The sequence below is a fragment of the Tiliqua scincoides genome, chromosome 4 (genome assembly GCF_035046505.1).
Source record: "Tiliqua scincoides isolate rTilSci1 chromosome 4, rTilSci1.hap2, whole genome shotgun sequence".
Lineage (NCBI taxonomy): Eukaryota > Metazoa > Chordata > Lepidosauria > Squamata > Scincidae > Tiliqua > Tiliqua scincoides.
Window position 1 is genome coordinate 194,262,964 of NC_089824.1, and position 10,306 is coordinate 194,273,269.

The 10,306-nt window shown below is 43.5% G+C and overlaps 1 protein-coding gene across 1 annotated transcript in view; it reads right to left on the minus strand.

Moving 5' to 3' along the window:
* The window catches only part of EPB41L1 (erythrocyte membrane protein band 4.1 like 1), a 58,338-nt gene extending 54,169 nt beyond the window's left edge, over nt 1-4,169 (minus strand). The window contains exon 1 of the mRNA XM_066624690.1: nt 3,981-4,169. Coding sequence (XP_066480787.1) covers nt 3,981-4,169 — 189 coding nt within the window. The remainder of the gene's footprint in view (nt 1-3,980) is intronic.
* Between the last annotated feature and the right edge of the window lie 6,137 nt (nt 4,170-10,306).

Here is a 10,306-nt window from a genome sequence, read left to right on the forward strand (position 1 = left end):
ATTAGATGTATGGGGTGCCCCATCCACCCACTGACTAAAGAAATAAAGAGAAGGGTGATGGTTTTCAGAGTTGGAACCAGAAATGTCTGGATGCCATGCTAAAAAATTACACTTGCTATATATTAGGAGAGAAACAAGGATACTATACACAAATGAAGTTTGAGGGGGAATTAAATTTCTGCCTGACAGATGGGCAAGGGCACAAATATGACCTTCAATGAACAAGTTCCATATTGATTCTCCATTGCTACAAGACTTCCATACAGTCTCATATGTTTTTACAAGCAAGAACACGGTGGTGCCATAAGCAGCTCAGCCATGTGAAGTGGAAACCTTCTCACTGCACATGTTCCCACTGATGCTGATAACACTGGTTTGGGCGTTTATTTGGGAGAGGAGAAAGTACTTCTTTCACAGAACATAATAGCAGCCTTGCTGAATCAGGCCAAGAATCCATCTAGTTCAGCTTCTTGTATCTCTCAGTGGCCCACCAGGCACCTCTGGAAGCACAGAAGACAACAGGATACCTGTATCCTGATGCCACTCCATTGCACCTGGAATTTAGAGATAGACTACCTCTAAAACCCAGAGGTTGCATATAGCCACCATGGCTTGTAACCTGTGTTTGACTTTTCCTCCATAAATCTGTCCAATCCCTTTTTAAAGGCATCTAGGCCAGGTGCCATCACAACATCCTGTTCCACATATTAATTAAACACTGGGTAAAAAAAAAAAATATTTCCTTTTGTCTGTTCTGACTTTCCTACCAGTCAATTTTAGTGGATGACCCCTGGTTCTGGTGTTTTGCAAGAGGGAAAAAAACATCTCCCTATTTATGCTATCCACCTCATGCATAATTTTCTATTCCTCAATCATGCCTCCAGGTGCCTTTTTTCCTAGACCAGGGGTGCCCAAAGTTTTTGGCAGGAGGGCCACATCATCCCTCTGACACTGTGTCGGAGGCCGGGAAGGGGGGGGAATTAATTAATTTACATTTAAAATTTGAATAAATTTACATAAGTTTACATAAATTGATATATTAAAGATGAACTTATATGAATGAATGAAGGTCTTGGAATAGCTCAAGACCTATAAAAGGCCTTGCACAAAGCAAGGCTGGCCTTTCCTTTGCTGCCGCTACTGCATCACAGATGTGAAACAGCAAGCAGTGGAGGGAGCCCTTCATCCCATAGCTCACGCAAGAGGTCAAACAGTTGCCCTCACGCTGAGAGCAGTTGTGTCGGGCCAGTGCGGGCTCCAACAAATCTCCAGAGGGCCAGAGGCTCCTTGGAGACTGGGGGCTCCATGGGGGCTGCACTGAGAGTCCTCGAGGGCCGCAAGTAGCCCCAGGGCCGGGGTTTGGGCACCCCTGTCCTAGACTGAAGAGCCTCAAACATTGTAGCCTTTCCTCATAAGGAAGATCCCAGCCCATTCATCATTTTTGTCACTTTCATTCATCATTTTGGTCTTCTCCACCTTTTCCAGTTTCACAATATTGTTTTTGAGATGTGGCCACCAGAACTGGACACAATACTCCAGGTGTTGCCTTAGAGAACCCAAGTTAACTAGAGAATGAGGCCACAGCCCTCTTCTCTATTGTTTCTTGAAAGACATTTCAAGATGGGCCAGAAGTATAACAGATTGGGGAGGGGGCAAACTGAAATGGGTAAGCAATGCAAGGGAAAAGTTTAGTACCTTTTCATCCCTGCACTGTGGAATCAGTTTGGAGTAGGAGCTCCGTGGCAAGACATGGAGAATTCCAAGTGTGGGATTCAAATGCATATTAATCATCATTTCTAGTTTGAAGACTCAATGAAGTAGGTACATAAGTACAACCTTAGTTGTACCACTGACCCTTTAATCTCTTGCCATTATTCAGATCAGTTCAGACAGGCTATCTAGCTTCTAATCTCCAGGTGGGACAGATGCACTTCCTGCAAAGGTATTTTCTGCAGCAAACCAAAACCTGGATGCTTCAGCTGACTAATGAACTAGAATTTCTGGAGAGCTGCTAAACAGGACACTAGCACAGCGCTAGGGAGCCAAGCATGCAATGGAATATTTTTTTTAAAAAGGGGTAGAAGTCCAAAAGGAAATGCTGGTGCGCATTAAGTGGTGGTTGTGGTTTTTTTGCAATCTCCATACAATAATGGCTGAGAGAAAAGGATCAGGGTTAAAGGGGCTGAAGATATATAAAATAGGTGGCAAGAATGCCTACCTACATGCAGTTTGCTCAGTTTCTCACAGGCTGTAGAAGTCTACTGGAAGATGGATTCATTGCCAGTAAAAAGTGTGAGCTAATTTTCACCTGGACATCACAGTGCCATGTGGGAAAAAATGGTCACAGTACTCTTGCCGAGTACTACAATCCTAGCCAGTAAGATAATTCAGTCACTGTTACCATTTGTTCATCCCCAGTCAAGAATGGCTAGGACCAGAAGGTAAGAAAGCAGTTGTGCCACAAGGAAAGTTGAGATGGGGAAAGGCTAGCTGTGAGAAGGCATTCTCTTGTTTAGACTGAAATCTCCCCCTTTACAAATACACCAGCTGGTCTGGTTGCTGCTGCTGTTGTGTTGCTCTATTGGTTGCCACTGGTAGGTCAAAGCTGCACCTGCAATGAACTCAGAGAGGCCTCACTCTGCACAAACTTATATTTCAGGGATAAGTCCTGATTATGTGTGGCTCACATTAAGTACAGGTAATTGAATTCTCAGTACCACTTATTCTCAACGAACATGCTCTGTACATTTAGAGTTGTAGTGCGCTGGGGATTCCCACTAGCATCCACACACATCTATTGCTTCACATGCAAATCACCTAAAAGAATGCATATTACATTATGCAAATGATGATCAAACCTTCCAGGAAGTGGCTGTTTGAACAGTATGCAAAATATACTATGAGAAAAGTAATGTGGGTGGAAGCCTTTACATGAATCCTAACCAAATGGGAGCCAGCATGAAGGAGCCAGCATGAAGGCAACTGTGCCAGTCAAAAGATTCACCAGGAAGATGAAGGCCAACATGCCAGCCCTGCTGGATTAGACTGAAGGTCCTTCCAGCCCCTCAACCTGTTTCCCACACTGGCCAAACAGACGACCCTGGGAAACCCATATGGAGGATATGTTGCAAACAGGCCTCTCCCACTGTTGCTTCCCAGCAGCTGGGTGATATTCAGAGGCATACAACCTTTGATCCTAAACCACACTGCCATCTTGACTAACAGCCATTGATAGATCTTTCCTCCCTAATAGACTAGGGTTGCAATCTTATGCACACTTTACTGGAAGTGAACACAATGGGACTTACTTCTGAGTCAACACACACAGGATTGCTCTCCAAGTCCCTGACATGCTCCAGGTTGGAAGTATTATTATTAATTATTATTAATAATACATAATGCACTCCCCACATTTTTCATCTAGAACTATAATTATAGTCAGTCTTTCTAAAGTAAGAGAGATCAGGATTTAAGTCCACCTCACATCCATGCTCATCATACTAGGAATCCTTCCCAGGCATGGCAGAACTCTGGGACAATGACCATAGGCATTCAGTGGTCAGGGCTCATTCATCAGTTTGAGCACATGGCAGTTTTAAGTCACGTTGTGCTGACTTCCATCTGTGCTGCCACAAGCTGAGTTGATCACATACCCACTACATGCCATATGCAATGCTGAGCCCAGATCAGCTTTGTTCAGTCAGTCTCCATTTCTCAGCAAGCTGACATTTGTTGATAACTGTACAAAAAGCCAAGGGAGACTTAATTTAGCATCTGGTGGTCAGGGTGCATACAACTGGTTTGGCCATGGTCAGTCCAGTAAGCTCACACAGTTGGAACAAACCTTCACTCTGCTCTTGCTCAAAAGCGCTCTCTTCTTCTTATCCCTTCACATGGCCAAGGGCTGCACCCTGGCACTGAAGACACCTGTCAGGGCTAGGCCCTAGCGATGGTACTTTCAGCAGTCAATCTCCACTCACCCGCTCTGCAAGTCTATTGTCACTGTGGGCTCCTGGCTTCTCATTAGACTCAGCTTCTTGGTTGTTTGCTGTGGGTATGGAGCTGCTGGTCACTGTGTTGGGCCCGCCTGCTGCTGCCTCCAGCTGCTGCTGCGGACTTTCCTCCTGGGCATTCTTCACCTCCGAATCTGGGCCCGTCTCTGTCGTCATGGTTACTAATTATTCTGCATTTGCAAAGGTAAAATGAGAGGAATGGGGAAGGAATTAAATGTGCAATCCTAGCTTTGGAAACAATCTCTTCTAAGCCTGCAGGGACACATGTCCTCCTACTGATGTCTCACATACAGGGAACTGCACAACCACTTTACTGCTGAGGGACTTCCAAATCTAATCTTCTTGATGGATGAATCTGCCACTAAGACACTGCAGACCAATCTCAAACACCCCACCCCACCAAGATGCTGCACACAGATGGAAATCTTTGAAGTAAACATCTCCTGATGCAGTAACATCAGACCACACTGAGACTTGCTTAGTACCCTGTTCCCTATGAAACTGAGAAGCAGGATTACCAGGTGGGCACTCTTTTAAAGTAAGGGACTTCTGTTCTCTGGAGCCCTGAGTTTCTGTGCTGAAACTCAGAGTGCTCCAGCAACCCACGGCATTCAACCAAGGAAGCAATTCTGCACCAGAGTGCCACTTATTTTCAGTAACTCTATGTGGGAAATTCATCCTGGGTGACCTTGGGGAAAACATTCTCAAACCAATCTACCTTACAAGTTTTTACAGTGAGGATTGTGGAGCACTTTATACAGCAAAAAGTACTATAGAAATGACATATAATCAAAGGTAGTCCTTCAAATTAGGGAGACTCAACAGTTATATTCAGGGTTGTGTTTTGAAAAGCTCAAGAGAGAGGAAGAGGTCAAGCTACTACCTTGCTCAGTGTGAATTTGTCCAAAAGAGTTTCTTCCTTGCCCTCTTTGAAGATACACCAAAGAAATGCACGACATAGATTTATGCCATGCAGAATCAACTCTTTTGATACAGTGCTATAGAAAACCAACCTGGATTAAATTTCATTGGGTAACGAAATGGATGTTTACAGGAAAGGCATTTACAGGTAGAGGGGGAGAAGCCAGTCACCCGCACATCTTGTCATTTAGACCATGTGTTCTGCAATGCCCGTATATTTATTTTCACATTGACTTAATATCACCCAGTCGCAACATTCACACACAGAGAAATTGGACATGGTGCTCTTGGATGCTTGCCAACCCCACAGACAGTTGGGCTGATCTGGCACTGCTGAATTCTTGCTTAATAACAGATGTTTATACCCTCCAATATTTCTCCTTTTTGCAACTGCTATAGAAGCTTGAGTAGAGCAAGAAGAATGTCACAAAAAATCTCAGTGTACACACAGCCACAACTTTCCATCTGGGACTGAGGGAGTCACAGTCTCATAAACGACCCTTTATCTGGTCACTCTGGAGGTTGATTGTATGTGGCACCCAATCTTTCCATTCCCTTTTTTTCAGGAGAAATACAATCTACGGGGATATTAGGATTCAAAAGGAGACACTCTCTGCTTGCTGAGCCCTGACTTATAGCCATTGGACTATCTACATCCTGTGCATTGTCATATGGACTTAATGAGATGGCAGATTTAGCAGCGCAGAAGGGCACAGATTAATGGGCTGGTGCCTGTGCCAAACCAGCAACAACTCTCCAAATGACTTGTATGGCTGATTGGTGTCCAGCACTAAGGCTCCATCCCAATGACAGCAGAGCCACACAGCCCGTCTCAAAGCTTGTGCAGCTCATGGAAAACATGATCCAGAAATTCTGAGAAAGTCCTCTCCCTGAGAGCCTGTGAGCTTCTCGCAGTTAGGGAAGATATTGTTAGGACAAATTGGTGCTTTTCATGTTTGAGAGCCATAGGGTTCCTGGCAAGCTCATTTGGAGTTTTTAATGAAATAATTAGACAGGTTTGCCTGACATACAGCTTTCTCAGCACTACGCACCTTTTCCTTCAATTATGTAGCCACAGAAGAGTGCTGGGTGTCTCCTAGCATATTTTCAGGTTTATGCACAGTGGCAGTAAAAACCAAAAGCTGGATGCAGGGTGGTAGTGAAGTGAAGCAGGGTGGAAGGATAACAGCAAAGATCAAAAGGCTGCCCTATGTGAACTGAGTGTATGCTTTTGAATCTCTGCAGCATACAGAAGATCCACGGCAGATACGCAAAGATTTCTTAGCAGACAAGCATAAAGATGTCACCAAAGTATGTACTTCCATGTCATGAATTACAAGTCCCTGTGACTTATAATATTTGCTTTAGATGTGAGCTGAGCATTAAGCTCCTCTACCCAATGTCTTCTATGGAATGAATTTTAATTCCCTGAAGCCAGAGAAGGATATGATGCTTTTCCTTCCAACCATCCAGCTGCAAGCCTCCAAATCTGTTTTCTCTCATCTGCATACCTGATTATTATTATTATTATTATTATTAAACTTTATTTATATGCCGCCCTTCTCCCCAAAGGGACCCAGGGCGGCTCACAACATATTAAAAACAGATTAAAAACATAATTTAACCAATAAAAACATATTAAAAACACATTAACATATACCCATATTAAAAACACATTAACATATACCCATATGATCTCTACTCCAGCAGGCAGGAGACTGGAAGCAAGGAGAGTCTTCCTATACAGAGCTAGGAAGCAAAGAGAGTCTCCCACCAGCATGGCTATAGGAGTAACCCAAGTGTCAGCTGTCCCAGGGATACTGATGCAGACATCCTACAGGCAATAGCCCTGGGAAAATTTCATTTTCTAGAGTTACTGACACCTGGATTACTGCCACAACAGCAATTTGGGAACCAGAGAGGGTGGGAAAGACCTTCCTCAATCCCACTCTGCCCGAGCAGCAGCCAAGTAAGTGGGTAGGAGGGAGGTTTAAAGCTTATGGGGGAGTTGAGGGAGTATTCTCTTGTAATATTATTATATATGACACAGATTATATAATTTGCTTTAATAGTTTAATTGGTTCACAGCCCAATCCTATCTACACTTTCCTGGGAGTAAGCCCCATTGAATCTAATGGAACTTACTTCTGAGTAGACATGCATAGGATTGGGTTCTCAAACTGGTACTTTTAGTTGTACTTTGCATCATGATATAAACTGGCTAAACGGAACCATGGAATGTGATTGTCGTGTTTCGTTACTAAGGGTTATTTATTATGTATTTATTCAAAAGATTTATACCCCACCCTTCCCCCTGAAAATGGAGTGCCTACAGCGGTTTACAACATTCATTAAACAAAGATAAAAAGATATATACAATAAAAATCAAAACAGACATCAGCAGAAAGCATTATAAAAAAGCATAAAAATATACAACACACACAAAAATATAAGATAAAATGCAGTAGCAGCAGAAAATAATGTTATAAACTACCTTGAGTGTAACTGTGTAGCGATGCAGCATAAAAAATCAAATGAAAATAAAAAGCAGTGTGCTAGATGGAGCAATGCCTGATTCAACATAAGTCAGCTCTTTATATATAGTAGTCAGCGTAGGGAGTTTCTTAATACTGAGAGGTAGTTCCTGAAAATTTTTTAAAAAATCTCTTGACAAGAAAATACTGGACCTAACAAAGTACCATGGGAGTGAAACAGCAGCCTCTTCTCAGCCTTCTCATACCACACACAAATCGTTGGATTTAGCTATTAGAAAGCTGAGAAAGCTATTGGAAAGTTTGCCTTAGTTCTCAAAACACTGTTTGGCAATGACAATCACTGAAAGACCTTGAGGAAATTACTCTCTCATCCTAATTTATCTGAATTCAGATGAATAGGTTAAGATCCAGCTGATAAGATGGGAATTGTTAAAGCACTTTCTACACTCAAAAAGCGCAGTATGCAAATAGCAACAAAATAAAGATTCTCCACAACAAAGAAAAACATGGAGGAAAATTAATCTTTATGGAACTCAGAAAAGAATGGAAATAGCTGTTTAAAGGAACTATATCTGGAGCTGTCCAGGAAACAGGTAGTCCCAATTTCCTGGAGTCTTAGCCACTGCTATGCTATTTTTCAGTACTAATCTAAAACAAAACAAAAACATGTCAAAATGAACAAGACATTTTTGAAACTGAAATGTTGAAATGAATAAGTTGGGTATTATTGAGGGAATGACAAGTTTGCACATGTCACAAATAGCATTTGTTTTCTATTTCCAAGTGCCACTTCAAAGTGACATAATGTAACTTCCCCTTTTGACAGCTCCTAAAAAAACAAAGTAAGGTCAACATTTTCTTAAGAATGATGTTGACATTGAGGAATCCCGTTTCCCCATCAAAAAACTTAATGATATTGCTACAAAGTGTGCCTGGACCAAATTGGGCACTGGTCTGAGAGCCTAAGGCTAAGAAGGGACCTTTAGACATTTTCTAAAGGCTCACTCCATGTGGAGTGTGACAGTAGAAGGCACCTACGCCTTGACCTGGCAACATCCCACAGAGGTTGTTGTGATATGGCCCTTGACCCAAGGGCCTCTGGGAGGAAGCCCACTGACTGAGGAGGAGGAGGAGCTATTACTGCTAAGTTCCTCAGTGGCAGTTTCTCTTCACCCTCCATCAATCAATGGAGAGGCATATTGTGGTGGCAGCAACAGAGACTTGGAGGGGGAGCTGCTGCCACAGCAGTATCCCTTTCCAAGGGGTGTGTGTGAACCTGCCCAACTGTGTCCAGAGGAGGAGGCGGGACCTTGCCCACCCAACATTCAGAGGAGAAGATAGCCCACCTCTGGGGAGAACAACATTCATGGGGAGAACTGGGGACCGGAAGGGATGTCCCCCCCCCAACGTGGGAGGAGTATTCATTCATCAAGGTCCTGATCCTGCCTCCCAGGAGGAGGGGCATCCCAGCAGTAGGAATGCCAGCCCTTCCTTCCCAGAGAAACCTGAGCAGCCACCAATTTCTTCCTTGCTACTGGTTTGTAACCACATGCTCAATGGCTACACTGACTTGGAGCCTGCCCTGCTTCAAATTGCATCAAATATTCGTATAAAGCAATTTTTCCATCTCTGAGCAATACCAGCTTGATATATTTCTTCCTTGAGTTTCTGCCCCATAATGAGTTTCAGCTCTAAAGAGACATATTATTCTGCCCATTAAAAATGCAGAAGTGCTGAATATGTCAGGTGAATGTTGAATATGTCAGGGAATCACTTCTGAGTATCTTAAACATTTATTCCATTGTACTGAACACAGTCATCAGTTTAAAGAATGGGTGATGCTGCCCAGTTCCAGCTCTTGCATATGGGCTAAACTATAAGCTTGGTGGTACTTCGGTAGCAAGTTTATCAAACTTTGAAATTAAAAAAAAAAAAAAACTGAATGGGGAGTGGATTCTGAAGGAGGCTCAAGAGTAAAACTTAGAACAAGTCCATGGACTTTGATGGATCAGTGGGGGCTGGGGGGGGAGCGAATGCACTTCTACATGCTTATCACCCTAACTGGAGATGCTAGGGATTGAACTTGGGATCTTCTGCATGCAAAGCATGGGTTCAGTGGCATCACTAGGGTTCACGTCAACCGGTGCAGTGCGGGAAGCCAGAGCATCACTCCCATGCAGTGGGTGGGGCAACACTCCAGGTGGTGGGCATGGTGATCTACCATCGCCCCGCCCCCACTGGTTTTTGGGCTGTACCTTTTGATAAAATAAAAATATTTCAATGCAGTTTGTTTCATTGCATTCTGTTGTTGGATTCCTCTCGGCCTGCTCTTTCCAATGGACTAAGGCAGGCTCACCTACACGCAAGTAAACACACAAAATGGCTTGGTTTCACTTTCCATTGGGCTCCATGCATTTTTTGATTTCTGGTTTTTTGCCAATAACTTTTGACAGAAAGGAGAAAATTCACTCCTGTTTTTCGCATTGCATTCAGCTGGAAAGTCTGCATCCAACGGTATAGAACATGATGGTATTACTCCTAACCACCACGATTTTAGCGCTCCCTCCTTGTGCGTCACCCGATGCGGCCCGCACCCCCCTAGCGACACCACTGCATGGGTTTATCACTGAGCTGCAACTCACTGTCCCCCAGTGATGGAGTTTAGTCATTTTGGGCAACTCCTTCCCAAGAAGCTGTTGATTTACCTATAGCATACAGCTTTTTACAAAAGCAGCAAGGAAGAAAAATGCCATCTTGCACCTTGTTTTTCTGGCAACTGGCCCTAAAGCAAACCAAAAGGGAAAAAGGTAGGGAATGACAAACTGCAGCCTAACATTTTTTTTCCTGGTTGGCTAGCTGGCAGCCTTAGCAGGCAAC